Source organism: Gopherus evgoodei, chromosome 13 (genome assembly GCF_007399415.2).
Source record: "Gopherus evgoodei ecotype Sinaloan lineage chromosome 13, rGopEvg1_v1.p, whole genome shotgun sequence".
Lineage (NCBI taxonomy): Eukaryota > Metazoa > Chordata > Testudines > Testudinidae > Gopherus > Gopherus evgoodei.
In genome coordinates, this window is record NC_044334.1 from 21,332,355 (window position 1) to 21,355,581 (window position 23,227).

Consider the following 23,227-nt stretch of genomic DNA (forward strand, 5'->3'; position numbering starts at 1 on the left):
GGAGCGTCTTTTGTTTCCCTTCCTGCTTGATGACTTTGCCAACCTCCGTTTGGAACATGTGTTACCACCACCATACACTATAATCTTATTTCGCATACCATGTTGCCACACATGTTCTATCAGGACAATAATGACCAGCAAGTTACGTGTTTTCAAATTATATGTCACAAGCATACTTTGTACAAAGATTATTACAATCGTGTGTAGGGTGTGGATACAGGGGTGCATTCTGTCACAAACCTTAAGTGTTACTATTCATGGAACTTGTTGGGATTCTTCAGCTCAGTCATTGTTTCTTGTTACAATCCAGCCAGCAGCCTCTTTCAGCAGATTGTAGATTCTTTTAGGGAGAGACCCTGTGTTCCTACTTTGTTTGTCAAGCACCAAGCCCACTATTGGCACTATGTAAGATGCTCTGTACAACCCTAGCCAACTCATTGTAACAGAAGGAGACAAGATGGCTGGATGTGACACACATTTTTGCACTCAGAGCCTCAATAGCAAGGGCCTTCACCAATGGTAAGACATGAAGAGGAAAAATGCAGTTGATTAAAGATGACTGAGGCAAAGAAGATCAATAAACATTAACTGGCAGAAACAAACTCAAAAGCCAATGAAAATGGGGCAAACAGTGAAATAGATCAATGCCACATGAAAAGATGTGAGGTGAAGGATGCAAACACAGAGACATGGACCATTAATTTTGATATGCAGCAAAAGACACATATGTATGGGTGCAGGAAGAGAAATGGTAGTGGAGGTAGCAAGAGTGCTAGTCTAGCATTCAAGAAGGAAGGCGTGAGAAAGACAGAAACAGGAGAGAAAAGATGCTGGGATAGCATAAGCCAGAAAGAGATGCATGGCAAATATTTGGCAAAAAGGGATTAAGAAGAGTTGATGAATGGAGAAACACAAACAGAAAATAGGCATGAGAGAAAAAGAGTTAAGAGAAAAGTAATAACAGACAGAAGGGAAATGAAAGTGAGTGGTTTCTTGTCTTGGCTTATATCAGCGATGAGTGTGCTATATGAGAAGCATATTTGTCTTATGAAATGTTAATGCCTAGATTGTGACCCTTGCCTGAGGAACAGCATATGGCTGTGGATGAAAACTACACACCAGGCCTGGAAGCAGGGGGAATGAAGAGCTTTTAACTTCCATTCCTTACTATTTTTATTTATTTTTACATTTGCATTCAGCATGCCATCTTATCAGGGAAGAATAAAATTACTTTAAAGGTCAAGTTGGTCAAATGTGCTTTCTGTTTGAAAATATCACTGAGAGCTATCACAGCAGCTCTACAGGAAGTAGATGGATGCTGCAGGAACCATCTGCTTGCAGGTCAAATCCTCCTCTGACATTGAAACCCCCAATTTTGCACATATAATTATTTGCATGGCAGACCTACATTTGCAAATAGTAGGAAGTTTTTGGCTATCCTAGTCTCAAGTGCCAGTGGGCTTATGGGGAGATTTTCCTCATCGACAACTATGGGAGCAGTTTTAAAGGGTGGTTTTTGAAAGTTTCTCTCTCACTACACAACTTACTTCCAAAGACCTTCAAAACATGTGGAGGCAGATTCTTGGGATCAGACCAGTGGGGGAAATATGGGTAGGTCAGCCCCAAGTTATAATTTAGCTTGCTCTCAGTTATTCCTGCAGGACCAGTTTTCTAGGGACCATGCTGCCAGCCAGGGGTTCTTGGCACACAAAGCACTCCCTGCTATATCCCCACTGTTTTCCAGTCCCCCTCCTCCCCAACAGAGCGCTATGACAAAGGAGCCAAAAGTCAGTGAGAGTCAGTGATGCAGACTTTTTTCCTTCATGACGAGAATCTCTAGCTGGCCCATTAGAGAAACCTTTTGTTCCATCAAAACAACACAAATGGGATGGAACACGGGGCCAGAATCTGGTCATGAGTTTCTTTCTCCTCATGTCTGAAAAAGAAAGCGAAAATTGATTAAAGAAAGGAAAATGGAAATCATGCTTAATTACAATATCATGCCTTGGCAATATGACTCCACAGTGCAGTCACACTGATCTATGGCATTACAGAAGACATGTATATGCTCTCCCTACATCACTTTCCTGTCACAATACACAGTGCTCAGCTTAAAACATCACTTATTTGTGGCCTTCAACATAATTTTTGTGATTCCAATGTTCATTTTTTCCAACTGGATGGTTTTTGTAGGCAACTGGCTTCCAAATGTAGCAAAAGCTTTAATAACATCACTGTCACGGCTGCTTCTGCATTAGAAGAGTAAAGCCCAGCAAGCTAATGACATATGAAATTACTCAATGTCAGCAAGACCTCAGAAGTAGAGTAGAGGTTATTCTGTTCTATACATCAATAAAGGGCCATACGCTTAGGTTTGAACTTAGGGAATTTTTCCCATGGGTTACCAAAAGGTCATTGAAATCCTTTTCTAGTTGTACTTGGGGGAAAGATCCCTTTATCCCTGAATACGGAGATTGCTTTTAAGTAGCCTTGTTGCTTCTCATACACTGAACTTCCTTGTTTAACTACATATGAATCAATTCAAATGGAGCCACTTTTCTCTTAGTAACCAAAGAATTGTCTTAGCAACCAGACGCTGAGGATTTTGTTTCCACATAGTTGCTGGTGGACAATGTGTTCTCTTCTGCTTTCACTTTTCCATGGCAATACTGTTTCAATGTTGGCTTAATATTGTCTAAGAAATGGAACGCTTAAGAGTAAGCCACTCAGCCCTTGCAGAGAACTGGCTTGCTGGGCAGATCACAGCTGTGCTGTAGCCCAGCAAGATTATTCTTTCTAGGTGTCAAGGTTCCTTCCCCATTCTGAACTTTAGAGTACAGATGTGGGGACCTGCATGGACACTTCTAAGCTTAATTACTAGCTTAGATCTGGTAACTCTGCCACCATCCAGAAATTTCAGTGTCTGGATCACTTCTTGTCCCCCTCAAAACCTTCCGCTTCCTGGGCAGCCTTGAGAGGCTTCACCAGTTCCCTGGTGAACACAGATCCAAACCCCTTGGAGCTTAAAACAAGGAGAAATTAACCATCCCCCCTCCTTTCCCCCCACCAATCCCTGGTGAGTCCAGATCCAATCCCCTTGGAACTTAAAACAAGGAAAAATCAATCAGATCCTTAAAAAGAAAGCTTTTAATTAAAGAAAAATTAAAAAAATCATCTCTGTAAAGTCAGGATGGAAAATACTTTACAGGGTAATCAGAGTCATATAGCCCAGAGGAACCCCCTCTAGCCTTAGGTTCAAAGTTACAGCAAGCAGAGGTAGAATCTTCTCAGCAAAAAAAGGAACATTTACAAGTTGAGAAAACAAAAATAAAACTAATCCACCTTGCCTGGCTGTTACTTACAATTTTGAAACATGAGAGACTGATTCAGAAAGATTTGGAGAGCCTGAATTGACGTCTGGTCCCTCTTAGTCCCAAGAGCGAACACACCCAAAACAAAGAGCACAAACAAAGACTTCCCTCCACCAAGATTTGAAAGTATCTTGTCCCCTTATTGGTCCTCTGGTCAGGGGTCAGCCAGGTTCACTGAGCTTCTTAACCCTTTACAGGTAAAAAAGGCATTAACCCTTAACTATCTGTTTATGACACTAGGAAATAGTGAAGTGCTGACTGCTGGGAAGCTCAAAGCCCCCTGTTTCTCCCAGTATAAATTATTGCAAGGAGTGGTGTAAGGGAGCACATAGCTATTCCACCCCTGTAATCTCTCCGCAGGAGTTATTATAGGGACAAATATTGCACTTGTGGATATTGGGAATATCAGAGCAACTGTAACTTGAGCCTCGCCTGGGTTGAAATCATTGTAGGAACAGGCATGAGCTGTGGCAGTAGATAATTTGTTGCCTCTCTTAAAAAATGACACTGGACAGAATAAGGTTGAAGGGAATGACTCTGCAAGAGAATACATTTGAGAAAACTATAAACTATTTAGAGTTTGCAAATAGAGGTGAAATTTGCCAAATAAATCCTGGAGAAATGTTGGAGGAGTGCTGGTAAAGTGTCCACAGTTACAACAGTCTCCATCTCTCTCAAACTCACACTATTGTGGGGACAGAAATAGCTGGGTCATTTTAATTTTGATAGCAAATTTCAAAATGTTGATTGAAGCATTAAATGCCTTAGCACTTTCAGTCTAAGTTTCCTTTCTGTCTCTGCCTGCAGGTGCTGTTGGCATAGTGGAAAGCAATTTGATTTCTTCACTTGTTCTTAAACTGAAAACTGAGCTGGATGAAATCCAAGAGTTGATACTGGACACACTCTCTGGCTGCCTGTGTGTAGAGGCTTTTGAAGCTCTAGCAACAGGTGCTGTTCCCATTCTGAAGGAAAAGCTCACTCATCCATCAGTGGCCATCAGGAGCAAAGCTGCCCGTGCCCTTTTGGGAATTAGGTAAGGGAAAGAAAGGACTATGCACATGGGTTGTTCCAAGACAGTATCTGTCTACTAATTGAGTCCTGGGCACTAATTTGCGGTTGTACCACCTTACACTTTAAACTTGTCACATCTCACTTTGCAAAGTAACATCAGGCTAGATGTGTACATGGACTTAGCTGCTCTAGTGTCAGCGATTCAGTAGATGGCACTGTTCCCTCCCACCCCTGCCACTCATGTTAGTAGTGAGCCAATGCCCCTTCATGGTGCTAAGCAATGCAGCACTGCTGGAAGTATCATTTTGTATATGAGATAGCATAGAACCAAAATCCTGATAATTTGTGATCACTAGATCAATCCCATAACAACTTTTTGCAAGAGGAGGAATGTTAGAATAAACTAATTATTTTTTGCCTACCTAAATTTTCAGTTGGGTACAGCATTCTTCATCTCCTGTTATAAACTTTATGTCATATTGTTACTATGTTCAGTTAAATAGTTGCTATATTTTATCCTAGAGTGGCTGCATTTCCCCGTGTATACTTTGTATATCAGTTAGTTATGTCGGTAAAGCATTTCACAATCTTTGGAGTAAAATATACAATATAAATGCAAGTTGTTGTTAATAAAACCATGCAGTATGGTGAAGGATAACATATTTGGTCACTATGGTGCAATACAGTTCAATATAATAATCTTCCATGGAAACGGCATCATTTAAGAAAACTACCATGCTAAGTTCAGCCCAAACACATGCTGAATTGGGAGCTACAATATGGCACAGCCTCTTAAAGAAATGAGATCTGTGCACTCAGAACCATTCGGTGAATCTTTATTTAACTTAAATTAATCATTCACAGAGTACAGGTCTCATCTTACACTGGGGTTATGTTCCACAGTCAGCGCATAAAGCAAAAATCGCATATAGTCAAAATTACATTGCGTGTAATAGCAGGCAGAATCGCCCGCACTACAGAAACAATATTTAAATTGTTATTTTTTCGTTGTTTTTTCTTGTTTTTGCCGACCGTGTAAAGCGGAAATCGCGTGTGTTAAATGCTCCTAAGATGCGCCAGACCTGTACACCAGTAAGAGTTTTTAGTGAGTCAAACCCAAGAGTTCAGCTACAAGCCTGCATCGAGGCAAGGACTTTGTATTTTATGTTATTTGTGGGGCACTACATTTAACATTTAGAGTATTAGATAATATGAACACTTGGCTTCTGCCTTTTAAAGGCAAATGGCTGTGGAAATATAGGCACCCAACCCCAGTGCTCACTGTTAATATCACCAAAATATCTCAATGAGCTATACTACTATATAGAATCATAGGACTGGAAGGGACCTTGAGAGGTCATCTAGTCCAATCCCCTGCACTCATGGCAGGACTAAGTATTATCTAGACCATCCCTGACAGATATTTTTAAAAAATCTCCAATGATGGAGATTCCACAACCTTCCTAGGCAATTTATCCCAGTGCTTCACCACCCTGACCGGAAGTTTTTCCTAATGTCCAACCTAAAAGGCCCTTTTTGCAATTTAAGCCCACTGCTTCTTGTCCTATCCTCAGAAGTTAATGAGAATTTTCTTCTCCCTCCTCCTTGTAACAACCTTTTATGTATTTAAACTGTTATGTCCTCCTCCCCCGGTCTTCTCTTCTCCAGACCCAGTGTTTTCAATCTCCCCTTATAGGTCATGTTTTCTGGAACTGTAATAATTTTTGTTGCTCTTCTCTGGACTTTCTCCAATCTGTCCACATCTTTCCTGAAATGTGGCACCCAGAACTGGACACAATACTCCAGTTGAGGCCTAATCAGTGCACAGTAAAGCTGATGCATTACTTCTCGTGTCTTGCTTACAACATTCCTGCTAATACATCCCAGATTGATGTTGCTTTCCCCCCCTCCAATAGTGTTACACTGTTCACTCATATTTAGCTTGTGATCCACTATGACCCCCAGATCCCTGTCCACCGTACTACATTCTAGGCAGTCATTTCCCATTTTGTATGTGTGCAACTGATTGTTTCTTCCTAAGTGAAGTACTTTGCATTTATCTTTATTGAATTTCATCCTATTTACTTCAGACCATTTCTCAAGATCATTTTCAATTTTAATCCTATCTGACAAAGCACTTGCAACCCCATCCGCAAACTTTATAAGTGTACTCTCTATGCCATTCTTTAAATCACTGATGAAGATATTGAACAGAACTGGACCCAGAACTGATCCTTGAGGAACCCACTTGATATGCCCTTCTAGCTTGACTGTGAACCAGTGATAACTACTCTCTGGGAGCAGTTTTCCAACAGGTTATGCACCGATCTTATAGTAGCTCCATCTAGGTTGCATTTCCCTAGTTTGTTTATGAGAAGGTCATGCGACACAGTATCAAAAGCTTCACTAACATCAAGATACACCACATCTACAGCTTCCCCCCATCCACAAGGCTTGTTACCCTGTCAAAGAAAGCTATCAGGTTGGTTTGACATGATTTGTTCTTGACAAATCCATGCTGACTGTTAATTATCACCTTATTATCTTCTAGATATTTACACATTGATTGCCTAATTACGTGCTCCATTATCTTTCCGGGTACAGAAGTTAAGCTGACTGGTCGATAATTCCCCGTGTTGTCCTTATTTCCCTTTTTATAGATGGGCATATTTGCCCTTTTCCAGTCTTCTGGAATCTTTCCCGTCTTCCATGACTTTTCAAAGATAATTGCTAATGGCTCAGATATCTCCTCAGACAGCTCCTTGAGTATTCCAGGATGCATTTCATCAAGCCCTGGTGGCGTATTTTAGCCTCTGATCCTTCTCATTTTCACTGGCATTTGCTATGTTAGATGTCCAATCACTGCCAACCTTTTTGGTGAAAACTGAAACAAAAATCTCATTTAACACTTGTGCCATTTCCACATTTTCTGTTATTGTTCCCTCCCGCCCCCCCCATTGCATAACGGGCCTACTCTGTCTTTGGTCTTCCTTTTGCTTCTAATATATACATAGAATGTTTTCTTGTTACCCTTTATGCCTCTAGCTCATTTAATCTTGTTTTGTGCCTTGGCCTTCCTAATTTTGTCCCTACTTACTTGTGTAATTTGTTTATATTCACCCTTTGTAATTTGACTTAATTTTCACTTTATGTTGGACTCTTTTTTGAGTTTCAGATCACTGAAGCTTTCCTGCTTAAGCCAGGGTGGTCTCTTGCCATACTTCCTATCTTTCCTATGCATTGAGCATGTAGTTTCAACAGTAACCACTCTGGCACAAACTGATCTCTCCCTTATCCGATTTGTAACTCTGGCATGGGTGTTTAAAGTGCCCACGAACATTCAGAATAATCTGGCTCCAAACAGAGCAGAAGAGAATTCTGCATCAGCATTCTTGCCACGAAATGAAGGGAAGAAATGTAGGAGGCTGTAGTCAGTTGTACTGATTGTTGACATAGGTTCAAGAAAGCATGTGTGACAAAGTTCCTCCTCTACCTTGGTGGGTCCTGCGCTTATTGGTGGATTTGTTCACCTCAGTGATCTTCCCCTCTTATGGAACCCCCAGTCTGGGTCAGCGACTCCTGTGTCTGATCAGGAGTTGGGAGGTTTGGGGGAAATCTGGGCCCGCCCTCTACTCCAGGTTCCAGCCCAGGGCCCTGTGGATCGCAGCTGTCTATAGTGCCTCCTGTAACAGCTGCATGACAGCGACAACTCCCGGGGCTACTTCCCCATGGCCTCCTCCAAACACCTTCTTTATCCTCACCACAAGACCTTCCTCCTGGTGTCTGATAATGCTTGTCCTCCTCAATCCTCCATCAGTACACACACACACACACACACACACACTCTCTCTCTCTCTCTCTCTCTCTCTCTCAGCTCCTTGTCCCCTTGCTCCCAGCTCCTCAAACACGCTCCTTCTCCTCTGGCTCCTCCCTGCCTGACTGGAGTGAGCTCCTTTTTAAATCCAGGTGCCCTGATTAGCCTGCCTTGATTGGCTGCAGGTGTTCTAATTAAAGTAGCTATCTCTACTGCCTTCTAGAAAGATCTTAATTGGCCCCAGGTGCCTTGATTAACCTGGAGCAACTGCCATTTGGTTACCAGGGTACTAGGGATTTGTTTAGCCTGGGGCTAACATACCTGTTTCTCAGTACTTTACTGTAACCATCTGGCCTTGTCCCATCACACATGTTAACCTTCTCTCTTCCTCAGTGTCCCTCTGGAAGGAAAAAATATTGTGTGGGATGAAGAGGTTATCCCAGTGCTGGTCAGCCTGTTGGAGGATTCAGATCCTGAGGTCCGAGCTAATGCAGCAGGAGCACTGATGTATGCCACCATTACGACTCAAGGTGAGAGAAGCAGCTCCTGCTGGGGATACTTCCTGTAAAGCAGAGCATTCCTCATTCTGCTATCAGACTAGTGCTATTTGATCAGCTGGCAGTTTTATTTCATAACTTTCTTAGATACATTAAAAAAATCTAGGTTCGGATAATGCTAAAGTTGTTGCAGAAATTAGCAAAAACAGGGCACTTTATTAGGTCTGTCCCTCAGCTACTTTGTTCACCCATAGTGTCTAGGTATTGCAATATAGTTGGTTTGATCACCTCCACTAGCTCCGGGAAATGTATGTCAGACCTACCTGTGCCTGGCGAAGATTCTTTCTGGCAGAGGGCAAGTAACGGTTATAGCACCACCCTCCCTGAAAGGTGCTGCTAGGGAGAGGAGGAAGCCTTAAGTTCAGGTCAGAGTCCCACAACCAGCAACTGCCCTGGGAATGCTTTGAACCTGCAATCCTGAGCTGAGAGCAGGAGTGCCTAAGTTTTCCATTACTTTCCTGTAGTGTTCAAAAAGTACCATTTTCCCCACTACTGGGGAGTGGGGGAGTTCTCATCAGAGTCAGATACATGACTTTGAAAACACCAACGGGTAACTTTTCAGTGTGCTGAACGTGTAATTGAACATACAAGAATCCTTAATAACAGTAATTGTGTTTCAATCTTCCTCTGCAAAAGCCCCCCTTGTTCTGGAAGATGACACAGGAGTGGATCTAAGTATTTACTCAGAATGTCTTAGAAAAGAAAAGAAATGTAGGGCGCTCCTGAGGACATTTGCCCTGAGAAATTTTTTCTTATCATTTGGTGGCCCTTGAGATCTAAGTGATTCTTTTAAGAGTAAAATAAATAAAATTGAAATTAGGGGGAGTTAACTTAAGTAGTGGGATTGCTCTCTTAAGAATAAAAAATGGAGGTTTATTGTGGTCTCTGATAGAGATGGGCTGAACCAAAACCCACAGCTGTCAGCAGTACCAAATATTGAAGTGTTCAAAATCTAGACCCAGAGCTGGAGATAGAGCTAGCTCCCTTTCTAGTGTGTGGTCATGGTTTATTAACAGGTTCATGGTTGTTACATGGTTATTTTATTATATTCAATAACAAATTTGAAATCCAATTATTTTTTGCTCAGGGAAATATGCAGCCCTTAGTGCAGATGCCATTCCACCTTTACTGAAGCTGGTTGATGATGAAACCAGCAAAGTACGCTTGAATGCAATCAAAACCCTGACCATGCTGTCTGAGGCACCTGAGGGTCGCAAGACACTACTGAACCATGTGGACCTCTTTCAAGGGCAGCTGAATGACTCCAGTGAGGCTGTAAGCAGAGCAGCAAAAATTGCCATCAAAGTCATCGAGTGGAAACCTTAAACCCAGGACATCATAAAGCAATAAAATATCAGCAAAACCCCTGCAGATTGTGTGACCCAGAGTTTTTCTTAAATGTTCTGTATTAAATCCCTACCTGTTCTAGTATATGAAGAGTTTTACTTCACCTACAAGTGCTCCTCAGTATTTCTGCATGTAGAAATCTATAGGGAACAGTGTGGTCTTGGGGTTAGAATAGGGCACAGCGAGTCCCTGAAATATTTACTTTATTACTGCAGCATGGCCATTCTGTGCAACTATCTTTTACCTGTGATAAGTGAAGGTGCTATAGCTGGGGATTACATTCCACCTTGTGCCTTCTCTGTCTTCTACAAGGCACCAAAGTGAATTGCATGGAATGTTGCCATCCCTCAAATTGGAAACAAGCATTCTAGAATTTGAAACCTTCTCAGGGGTTCATTTTCCCCAGAGCTCAGTAGCATTTTGTAAAGGAGACTAACCCCTCATTCCCTCTCATTGAGCTCCTTGGCATAAGCCAAAGGGAATCAACCTATCTTGGAACACCCTAACATTCCCTGAAAGATGTCACACCTTCAGAGCCCCCTAGCAGCTTCTGCAGGGACTGCCCAATCCTGGAACTCTGACTGCTTATGCTTCTCCAGGTGATTTTTGTATGACATCTCTTGAGTGGAGACTACCATCCACTATGGCAATATGCATCTTCTGAAGGCTCCATGCATTCCATTATCTCCATGATGTTCTTTTCTGAAGAGGGGAAGGAGGGCAGATTACATAGATACACCTAATTGGACATTATTCAGCTGATAAAGCCCAACTTTTCAGTACAAAATTACAGATGGTCCAGAATAAACCCTCCAGAACCAAACTCACTTCACACTTTTGGAGGGAGGAGCACCACAATCCAGATCCAATCAAAATTTTGCAGCTAGCCCCATCCTATGCTTCGCAGTGGGCCAGAAGCACTTTCAATACAGGGCACTCCCTGTTAGTACTGTTGGAACCACTGAGAGACCTACAAAAGTTTTTGTGGTGATTGCCGCAGATAAGGGAGATTGAGATTTCCATACCTGGACAACTGGCTGCTCACGGGTTGGTCCTACCAAAAGATACAGGCAATTACTACAGCCACACTTCAGTTCTTTCATTCTGTAGGATTTCAAGTCAATTTAGACAAGTTCATACTGACACCCTTGAAAACCATACTGTTTGTTAGAGCAGACCTGAACTTTACTCATGGCAATGGCCTACTTACCTCTGGACTGATTCCTACCCATGAAGGATGTCATCAGCCAGCTTAATTTCAGCCCTCCTCCTACAGCTTGATCTGCTTGGTTCATAGCAGGCATACATGATGGCATTCTCCTGTGTCACTCCTGCATCTATGATGTCTTCATAGCTGGTTATGGACAATCTATGCCCCAAGAAGGAGCTCTCTAGACAAGAAGCTCTCTCTTCCTCAAGACATACTGGCATTGCTCACGTGGTGGGAAAAGAAAGACACAGTATGTGTGGGGGTCTCTTTTGTTCCCATACCACCTACAAAGACTTATCACAGATGCCTCCCTACTAGCTTGGGGGTATCTCAATGGCCAGACAGCCTGAGGTTCCTGGTCCCCACAGGAATCCAGACAACATATCAACCTTAGACTTTGAGCAGTTCTCAAAGCATGCAAGACATTCCTGCCCATCTATGCCCCAAATTCTTCATAGAAATATTGTTATATTGTGATTATAGCGTATCTAAGATGTATTTTTTGCAAGAGGGGTCTTGTTAGATACCATTGGAAAGGTTATGATTTACTGAATATGATTATCGTATTTGTATGCATGTATCATTTTTGTATCTAAAGTTAGGAATATTGACTATACATCTGTACTACAAAAGTGTGTGCACCTGGGGAACACCGACCAAACAGAATGCAATCAGTCTGGCTGATTAGCTGGGGACCAGTCAATGGACCATTAGGAAGAACAACAGATCTTTGAAGATGCTAATCTCTTACTTTCCTGGGATGCTATAAATAGCCTTTGACTCGTGCGCTTTGACACTACAGGGTCATGTGATCATGTCACCTGGTACTGGACTCCATGATAGAATACCAGTATTTTTCCACGGGGGGGATGGACCACACTGTAAAATCAAAGGAGTCCAGCCATATGTAAAACCTATTTAAGGCAGGGGAGTGACATAATGAGCATTTGTTCTTCACTGAATCCCCGCCCAGGATGACTGCTGTGAACGTCTAAGAAACAAAGACAAGGCTGGGGGGGGAAGAGCTGAGTCCAGGGTGGAGAGAGAACTACCTGGAATTTTAAGCTGCAAGAAAGAGCAGTTTGCCTGCAAAAACCTCTGCAATCTGTCTAAAACAACATTTAGAGTGAGAAATTACTACTTGTAACCAGTTTCTTTAGTATTAAGCTTAACTTGCATGTTTGTTTCATTTGTTGGGTAATCTGCTTTGATCTGTTTGCTAACCCTTATAGTCACTTGAAATCTATTTTTGTAGTTAATAAACTTGTTTTTGTTTTCTCTAAAACCAGTTTGTGGAATTCATAAGTGGGGGATAAAAAGCTGTGCAGATCTTCCTCCACACTGAGGGAGGGGGTGAATGTCATGAGCATATGCTGTACAGTTCTCTGTGCAGCACAAGATGATACAATTTTGGGTTTACACTCCAGAGGGGGTGTGCACTGGAGTGCTGGGCAATTCCCTAGCAGAAGCCTACCCATGCAGAGCTGATTCCAGTGTATGTGTCTTTCTGCAGCTGGGGGTGTCCCTACCTGTGTGTGCTGGAGGAAACTTGAGGGCCTGGCTTGGCAGGACCGTGTAAGGGAGCCCAGGCTGGTGGAACAGGTGGGCTCAGTGGTACGTCAGTACATCAGGTGGTACCTCGGAAGGTGGGGGGTAACCCATCACACCACCATTATATTCATACTTGTCCATGTCAGGTCAGTCAACATGACCACCATCTACTGTACAAACAAGCAGGGAGGAGTGAGATTTCCCACTTTGTCTGAAGACATAATCTGCCTTTGGAACCAGTGCATCAGATCACCCTCTCAGCTGTAGACATCCCAGGGCTAACGAATTTATGGACAGACAGCCTCAGCAGGCATTTCCGCATGGATCGCAAATGGGAACTTCACCCAGCAATAGGGCATCCCATCTTGGGAGCTCTTCAACCCACCACAACAAAAAGTGTTCAGTTTATTGTTCCTGGACTACCAAAGGCTTCAACCTCAGAGAGGGCACATTCCAGGTACAGTTGTCAAAACCACTCATATGTGCCATGCCTCCCATCCCTTCTGCTTCCTCAGGTTCTCAGGAAGATCAAACTTGACAGTGACAGTGATTCTCATAGCACCCTGGTGGCCACAGCAGTTTTGGTTCACCACCATACAACTACTAGTCTTTTGCCCATGCATCCTCCTACAGTCATTTCAGGGGCTTCTGTCCCGGAATGAGGGCAGGGTGAGCCAACTCAATTCAGCATCTCTACTTTTGACAGTGAGACTTTTCGATGGATAGTGAGCCTAGCGTGAACCTGCTCTGTGGGAGTTCAAGCCATCCTCCAGAACAGCAGGAAAGCCACTTCACAAAAATGCTACTTTGCGAAATGGAAACGATTCTCCTGTTGGTGCCTGTAGCATTGCTTACGTGCACAGGCATCAGCTATCACTCTCGTACTGCCATTTCTTCTCTCGCTAAAGACGTCTGGTTTGGCAGCTATTGGCACTTTCCACTCCCGGGTGAAAGGCTGCTTTGTTTTTACTCATCCCATTACTGCAAAGTTCCTAAAGGGCATCATAAGGACATTTTCTCCAGTTTTGAAACCAGTCCCTGCCTGGGACCTCAACCTCATCCTTTCTGCCCTCCTGGGACAACCTTTTGAACCTTTAGCTTCTTGTTTCATCCTGCACCTGTCCTTCAAAGTTGCCTTTCTGATGGCTATTACCTCTGCCAGAAGGATAGGGGAATTTGGACCCCTTAAGGCAGACCCACTTTATACTGTTTTTCACAAGGACAAAGTTTCTTTACACCTACATCCTAAGTTTATACCTAAGGTGCCATCTGAATTTTACCTTAACCAATCTGAATACCTCTGCTGTGTCATCATGAAAGCCCCTCCTCCTCAAACTGTCAGGGCCCATTCTATGAAAGCTCAAGCTGCATCTGTAGCTTCCTTACAGGGAATTCCCCTCTCAAAGGCATGCAGAGCAGTCATTTGGAACTCCCTACACATTCACCAGGCATGATGCTCTGGTCCAAGCTTTGGCCACAGATGCCTCCTTTGCTCAGTGATCCCCGATTCTGTGGTACAGCATACTTCCTCGCACTGCCACCTCAACGAGTAGTGCTTGGGAGTCACCCACAATAAATAACTGTAAGGACCATCACTTCAAGAAGGAAGGAAGATTACTTGTCTTAGGCCACGTCCAGACTAGGAATTAAAATCGATTTTAGATACGCAACTTCAGCTACGAGAATAACGTAGCTGAAGTCGAATTTCTAAAATCGAGGTACTCACCAGTCTGGACGGGGCTCCATCGATGTCCGCGGCTCTCCGTGTCGATTCCGGAACTCCGTTCGGATTGATGGAGTTCCGGAATCGATGTAAGCGCGCTCGGGGATCGATACACCGCGTCCAGACTAGACGCGATATATCGATCCCCGAGCAATCGATTTTAACCCGCCGATGCCGCGGGTTAGTCTGGACGAGGGCTTAGAGTAGCTGCAGGTCTTTGAGATGTGTGGTCCCAATTGGTATTCACAACCCACCCTCCTTCCTCTCTCTGTAGAGTCGGAACTGGGGTGCGGTCAGTCTGCGCAGCCCTTTATGCCCTCACATGAAAGCACAATGCACAGGGCACAGGCATGGACCAACAGACACTGCTATTAAAGAATTTCCAATCCTGGGCACACAGAGCATGTGTGCACCTACAATTAATAGCCATAGAGACCGCACATCTTAAAACTGCAATTACTGTAAGGTGAGAGTAACCTTCCTATTTTCTTGCAATAGGAGAAATTAATCCCTACATGATCCATTCTCTCCCTCTTTCAGTACGAGTTCCTTTCCCTTCCTTATCTTAGCTGAACAAGCAGTAACCAATGACCATTACAAGCATTTCCTTTAAACTTCCTGAACAGCCCTGTCTATACTTGGAAACTGCCCCATTACTGACAATTGACAGAGACTTGATGGGACATGCATTCTGTAAAGATGCCAATAGCCATCTTGTCCAGTCTGCACTAATAGTTAAATAATTTTCAACACAGTTTCAAGGGGTTCCATTGCTAACAGCAGCAGTCAGCAATAGAGCATTTTCCCACTTTAGACAAAACTTAAGATGAGAACATACTAGGAATGCAGGATAAGGATAGAGCTAAATCAATCTATCCCATAAAAACACAGGAATTACCATACCACTTTAAAACAATGGTCCATCTAAGTCAGTGGTACATACCAGATGCATCAGCGGAAGGTGTAAACCTTCAGTGTGGACAATTCTGCAATAACTTCCTATGGGCACATTTTCTGCCTAACCCCAGAAAGTTAATGGTTGGCATATGCCCTGAAGCACAAAAGTTTTATATCCCTTACATATTTTAACCTAGTTAATTTACCTGTGGATATACATTCTTTTCCTATTAAATAGCTATTGAATTTTGTAATGCTACTAAGCTCTTTACTCTATATTTAGAGTGAGTTCCACAAGTTGGTTATGCATTGTTTCTGTTACTCTTTCAGCACCCTATGGAACAATATTTGCCCAAGCATGAGCAGAAGGACTAGACATTATGATCTATCATTTGAGTGTTTAAAACAAATAATCAAATCAGTTAGTTTGGTTTTTTCCTCAAAAAAAAGATGCCACAATAACAAAACCCCTCAAAGGCTGAAAAAAAAATAAACGTTGAAATTACTTTTATAAATGAATGGATGAAATAAACAGTATAGTGAATTGAAGAGGATAATTCCCTACTTTGGAAGAAATTCTTCCCTGAATTTTCCTTGTACTAATTCACCACTTTAAAAAAATCTTCCTGTTCACAGAAATGAAAATAACGTAATATTTACCTGAGCAGCTTTGAGTAAAAATGCTGCCAAGCAACACAAATATTGACTTAAGAAAACAAAATTTGTGAACTCTGGACTCCATTGGTTCCTGTTTTAAAAGCTTAGGGATAGTTGTTAAAGAACAGAAAAGAGAGTTAGGGATCAGCTTTCTCACTACAGAACCAAGATGGGTCACTCCAGAAATGCTACAACTGTGTCTGTCCTGGCAATTGCCAGTCCTTACTTTCAAAAGCCGATGGAGAAATTTAAGTGAACAAACAGAACAGAGTCTAATAGAGAATGCCCAAGTGGGGATGGATCACTGTACAGTCTGCTGAGAGTTGTTTTTGCCTTGACTCAAATGGTCTCACTCGCTCATGGTGTTTTTCAGTTAGTTAAAATTGTAGCAAAAAGGGAGATGCATTATCCACAAGAAGTGCTCATTTGCCAAAGCTTCTCATCTGCTACAGCAGCCCAGAGCTGCCATGTGAGCAGCTTCAGTGCCAATCCAGGGGATAGTCCTGTCTCAGCCACTATGGAAGCAATTAAAGGGATTTGAATGTGCAGCTTGACCAAAGGGAATTTCTTATTCTCTTATAAAGATATCTGAGTCAACTGGAAATGGTTTCTCTGCCTGGGATCCTGGCTGAACTGCTGTGTGCTCTGTAAAGCACTTCATAAACTTATGGAACATACATTTAATAAATAATTATAAAACCTGAGAGTGCCCAGTTCACGAAGAGAAAGCCAAGCTTAATAACCAGGGAGCTTTGCAATAAATATCAAGGGGCTTGTCAGAGGGTCACCTCTCACCGCTGGGCTGGTGCCTCTTACTGGTCACTTTGGGGATTAGCTCGAAGCCGATGTCTATGTCCACAGTTTGCACACTGTCACTTTGCCTCTCTGTCTGGTCTGTGGCCTATCAGCCTCAGGAACCGCCACATCCTCTTCACGACTCAGCCCTCCAGCTAGATCACTCTGTTTCTCCCGCTTCTGGAAGGGGAGTACAACTGTCCAATAGTCCACCTGTTTCCTCAGTGGCAAGTGGGAGGGACCCCAGCCCACCCACTAATCGGGATTCCAAAACAGAAACCCTATAGATAGCAGCATCTTGCTGTGACTCTTTACCTTCTCCCAATGCTGCTCCATCTCCTTCGGCCACTTATCCATGGCCCCAGCACCTTCTTCACCCTTATCTCAGGGCATTCGGCTACCCAGTGTCAGCAGCCAGCCAGGAGCTCCCTCTTGCTCCCATTGGTCTCTGCTAGCAATTGGTCTGTCCAAGGTGCTGCAGGTCTCTCAGCCTGCTCGAGAGACACTCTTCACTCCTTGATCTCCCAGCAACTCACCCTGCTCTGCACTGCAGCTCCTCTTATATGGGCCTGGATTAGCAGCTTCCTGCAGCCCTTCTCTAATTGACTGTGCTCCACATAGCCTCTCTATGCTACTTAGAGGACTCACCTCCACTACTCCTTCCTGGAGAAAGGGTATGGTAGGAGTCTGGGGCCTCCCTTAAGTCTTTCCTCTCCCTGTGTGGGGTTGGCACCCCATCACAGGGCTAAAGAGAATACTCATCTCCACATACTGTCATTAGTTGCAGCGATATCATAACAATGAGAATTCTTCCCGAATGCCATATTTTCCATTGATACATCAAATATAAATAATCAGTTATTTTATGAAGCAGGAAGATCCCAAGAGTGAGCTTCAAAATGATTGTCTTTCCGCAGTGAGAGGAGGTTTGCTGGTGTCAGGCTTTAAATATTACTTCCAGACAGATGACTTACAAGAGTTGGTGACTTGGTTTCAAGACAGTAGAAGTGTTACATTACTAGATGAGAATGTTGATAAAAATGTAAGATCCCTACTTGGGAAACAAGTCCATACTATATAGACCTGGGTCTTCCGCTCATGTGCACCCCCTGGGTACGTGGATGCATCATGCTTCCTTCCCAAGTACCGCATTGGTACTATTACATCTGCCTGTTTAAAATGAGCGTGTCATTTCAGTCACAACAATTTTTTTTGTACTGGCCATATATTGTTATGTACATATATTAATTGAAAACTAGTTTTAAAATGTTAAATTTTACACACAGTACGGCAGTGATCCTTTGTATGATGCCATTTGCATTATGAGGCTATGTTTGCTGCCAGACTGTGTGTAACTGGATTAAACTCATTTGCTTTGGTACAGCGCTGCTTGCTGCAGTATACTGCACGGAGTGTGAACTGCACAGACAAACATTTGCAGTAGCAAGGTGGAGCATGCTGCATAATGGTGAAAGTATTAAGCAGCACATATAATACAAAGAATGCTACAGGAGAATGTATGCTAGTGCAGAAATAATCCCAGTTATTGCAGCACAATTCATCTACCCATTCTAATCTATCTAAGCCATAGTAATTCTTGAGCCCTTGTCACCTTGGTATCTAAGTGCATGGTATCTCATGCTGTAAAATACTGCAGAGGAGCAGTGTGTTGCGATGCACTGCATTGGCACCGTGCAGAAAACTGTGCAATACCACAGGAGACAAAGGAACAAAATACAGATTTACCTGCAGTATCAGAAAATTGCTCCAGTGCCATCACTGTATCCCTGCCCCTTAAGAGCCTGAATTAGGAGGGACTTTTTAATTTTTCAGTTTAAATTTGTAGTGGCTCATATTGCCTCCCCCACAACTTCATGGTGATCCCTGCATCTCCCTGCAAAAATCAGACCCTCAACCTCAGATAGATATCAGAGAGTCCCCTCCACGGTCAGACCCTACTGTTCAAACTCATGTAGGGCTCTAGGACCCTCAGATAGGGCAAGAAGCTAAATGGGTTAGATGCTCTTAACCAGGATTTGCTGCATTCCTCAGAAAAATATTATAATGCAACATTTTTACAATAGACGGCACAAAATAATCTCATTTCTTATTAGAGGAACTAACAGAGATGGAAGAACCACCGCTATGCATGAATTATACAGCAGGGCTTCCAAAGTGTTGTGGACACAAGACCAATATTCAGGTGCCAAGAAAATTCATCCATGTTAAGGATTACCACTTAGTATGTCTAGTAGGTCAGTTTAAGTGATTTCCTAACCCTTTCTGTTAAAATGGTGATCATGAAATGAAAGGACAGATTATAATTTAGAAAGATTGCACTGGGGAATCAGGCCAAAAAGGAATATATATGTAAAGAAGATTTCATACATCGAGAAGTAAAGGGATCTAAAGGTTCTATTGGACCACGAGCTAAATGTGAGTCAACAGTGTAACACTGTTGCAAAAAAAGCGAACATCCTTCTAGGATGTATTAGCAGGAGTGTTGTAAGCAAGACATGAGCTGTAAATCTTTCACTCTACTCCGCACTGATTAGGCCTCAACTGAAGTATTGTGTCCACTTCTGGGACCACATTTCAGGAAGGATGTGAACAAATCAGAGTCTAGAGAAGAGCGACAAAAATGATGAAAGGTCTAAAAAATATGACCTATAAGGGAAAATTGAAAAAACTGGATTTGTTTAGTCTGGAAAAGAGAAGACTGAGAAAAATTGTTTTTCTTAACCTCTGAGGATAGGACAAGAAGTAATGGGCTTAAATTGTAGCAAGGGAGGTTTAGGTTGGACATCAGGAAAAACTTCCTAACTGTCAGCGTGGTTAAGCACTGGAATAAATTGCCTGGGGAGATTGTGCAATCTCCATCATTGGGGATTTTTAAGAGCAGGTTGGAAAAACACCTGTCAGGGATGGTCTAGATAATACTCAGTCCTGCCATGAATGCGGGGGACTGGACTAGATGGCCTCTCGAGATCCCTTCTAGTTCTATGATTCTATGAAATAAAGGAAATGTATACATATTGACAGAAGGCCTACAGTAAATTTGGAAGAGAAAGTCAATCATGTACAGAAACTATAGGTGAATTAAATTTAGCAGAGTATTTTCCTGAAACTTAATTGTTTCTCAAACACTAGATTGGAATTTTACCTGTAGGGCTCTTAGTGCTTCTACTCTTCATCCATTAGGAACGTTTAAATTCTGAATTTAACAATTAATCATTTTAATTAATACAAATCTATATTTCACATAAGTTTCTCTGACTGTGTAATTAACAAATTTAAGATTTCTCTTTTGAAGAACACAGTGCAATCTCAAAACAACAGCACTAGAGCTATTTAGGTCATCATAGCAACACTGTTTTATAGGTGGAAAATATCCATAGCAAAATACAAGCGTGCTAAATTACTCTTATTTGGTACTTCTTAATTAGTAAATGCCAATAATGTGCTCAGCACAGACAGACACACAAAATAAGACCGTCCCAGTCCTGAAAAACTAACATTCTAATAGAAACAGAGACAACAGGATGGATGCACTGGGAAGCCTCGAGGCAGGAATAACTTAGAAGTCATTTGGTTTTGTTAATATTCAGTTTGGCTGAGTTCTTCGTGGTCATCTCCAGTGAGATGACGACAGTGACGCTACTTACCTGTCTCCAAATGGGCAGCCAAAAGTGCTGGTCAAGTTTCTCTGCATAGCTTCCTTCTCTTCCTTGTTCAACTTTGGACTTATATTCTGGTTTAAGCACAGAACCAGCTGCGTCTTGAAACATCCCTGCTCTGTCAGGTACATCTGTGTTAAATTAATGAGAGAGCGCAACAGAGGAACATGCAAAGTCCTAAAATGTGGTGCATGTGTAGAATCCAAACACTGTCAGTTAAGGACCTGACCCAGTTTTCACTGAAACCAATGGAAAGACTCACTCCCGCTGAGTTCAATGGGTGGTAGACTGAGTCCCAAACAGTATCTTACAGTTACAAAGTGCTCTAAGTGTCTTTACAACACATCTACATTTGAGTTAACAGCCCCAATGTGTGGGCTTGACATGTATGTAAAAGAAGTCTAGGGGTTAGCGGCACAACAGCTGCATCAGCAAAATGTGGCTAATTGACGGTAGGTACATTCACTGACTAATTAAAGACCACTGAATAGTCCCCACATTTAGTTACTGTAAGCCTTAGACCCCTTGTTCTTTTCGGTTGATGCCACCGTTTTTCAATTGACTATACTGAGTGATATAATTGCAAAAGACTTAGTCACTCACAAATGCTAAAAAATCCCTTTGAATTGCCTCATGCATGCATATTATAAATACTTAAATTAACATGTCAGGAGCTGGCATCCTCATACCCTGTAATTAAGCCTGGTGTTTCTGAGGAAATGTGTTGGATACAGCAAGTCCTTGTTTTTAGCACTATGTTTTTATGCTCCCTGAACAGTGTTGCTCTACTTTGTGACGCCATCAGCATGTAGACAAACTCGTACATCGATAATAATCTATTTGTCTTTTTAGCTTGACGCCAACAGTGATTAAGACCCAGCTATAATTAATGTGGTCCTAGATCAATGAGATGAGTTCACTCACACATGCAGAGATCACATTTTTCAGCTTAGCCAGCCATGACTGACAGTTAATAACGGTTTTCTGATTACAAGAATGAGAGATGAAGTGGTGTGGGAGGGTAACTATGCTCACTGGGAGTGGAATTCACCCCTATGTATAGGTCTTGTGTTTCCCTTTCCATGCGGGGGAATCTCATCCTGGAGGCACAGAGATTTATATTGTTTTTCTCAGCCTTATTTTCTGGAAGGATAAGGACCGCCTGGCTGTGTCTGCTCATGGATATGCCTTACCATGTGTTCTTACATGCTAGTGTCACTGTGTTTCCAGACACTGTTAAAATACGCTGATCTAGGGGCAGGAATTGAAAGCCATTAACCACCAATGCAAGTCTTAGAAGCTTTGGGAAATGGCAGCTTTTAATTCTATTTTTTGATGCTCCAAAAGAAAATTTTCCTCCCATCATTTTGTGTGAAGAGTTGTAGAATCAGACTTATGTCAAAAGGGAAACACATCAGCTGGCATTTTGTCTAAGGACAGAGTAAAAACTAAGTGAGGACCTTCGGTTTTGGTTCACTGTTAATTACTACAATACCTGTAAAAAGAAGAATGGTTTGTCATACCCAAATGCAAAACCACTACACTAAAAATCTGAACCTCAGACCCATACTAGCAAGGCCAACAGCTTTTGGGGACTTCTCCCTCTGTTGCCTTGCCTAGCCATCAAGTTGTTGCCATTGATAAAAGATTTCCATAGCTATTACACTGGTCTGTTATAAAGGCAGTTTTGAATATCAACTCTGTTACTTGAGTTTCAGCCTCTTCTAATACAAGGACAGGCTGTGAGGGAGTTCAGTCTTTCTGAGCATCATGCTCTGTTTACATTTACTCCAGTTTGTGATTCTTCCAGTAAGAGTCAATCCAGAGAACAGTGTAAGAAGTGCTGGCTGGGGGGCACTCACAGCTACTCAAGCCTGAGCCTCTCACAGTAGAGGGCATGGGGTGGGAGTGGTGACTTCAGGGAAACTCAGGTGCTCTATCCCAGTCTCTGCCAGCAGGGGTCACTATAAGGAAGATAAAAGTCTCTTGCACTGAAGTCATTGGCGAGAATATAGGTGCACCCAAGGTGTTTCCATCCCAGAACTGCACTGGAATTGGTCCTCTATACATATTTCACTGAACAATGGTATGAAGCCCTGTTGAAAACTGCCTGGCTGTTCATCTTCATCATAATTCCTGGTGATCTGTTGTCCTCTGTTGTTACACCTGTGTTAGTGGGACGTTATTTTAAGTTGAGCAGAATGAGAGCTATACAAATGCAGCTCCCTTCCCCTGCTGCTCTAGTTAGCTCTATTACAGTTGTTTGTGTCTCACGCAGAACACAAAGAAAAACAGCTGGGCACCCTACACTGCATTAGAAAAAACCTCCTTCACTTGTCAGCAGCCTCTCTAGTTTACTCCACTAGCCCACTTCCTACTCATACCCTCACTGTCCCTCTTAACCCTCCATCTCCAGTGCAGCAGAGTCGCAACCCCCTTCAGTATTTAAATCAAACAAATTCAAGGTCTTGTCAAAGAAAATTACCAGTGTCCCAATACATCATTTACCCCATCTTTCAATCATTAATGCAGGGTACAGTTATGCAGAGCCTAACACTGAGACACCCAATGCACAATCACCACCTCAATGCAACACATTGCAATTTGTCAATACCCT

General features: G+C 42.6%; 1 protein-coding gene across 1 annotated transcript in view; it reads left to right on the plus strand.

The window, feature by feature from the left end:
• RSPH14 (radial spoke head 14 homolog) overlaps window positions 1–12,482 on the plus strand; it is a 185,592-nt gene extending 173,110 nt beyond the window's left edge. Inside the window, exons 4-6 of the mRNA XM_030583161.1 lie at window positions 4,179–4,404; window positions 8,590–8,726; window positions 9,841–12,482. Of these exons, the coding sequence (XP_030439021.1) occupies window positions 4,179–4,404; window positions 8,590–8,726; window positions 9,841–10,079 (602 nt within the window). The 3' untranslated portion in view covers window positions 10,080–12,482. The remainder of the gene's footprint in view (window positions 1–4,178; window positions 4,405–8,589; window positions 8,727–9,840) is intronic.
• Window positions 12,483–23,227: the final 10,745 nt, after the last annotated feature.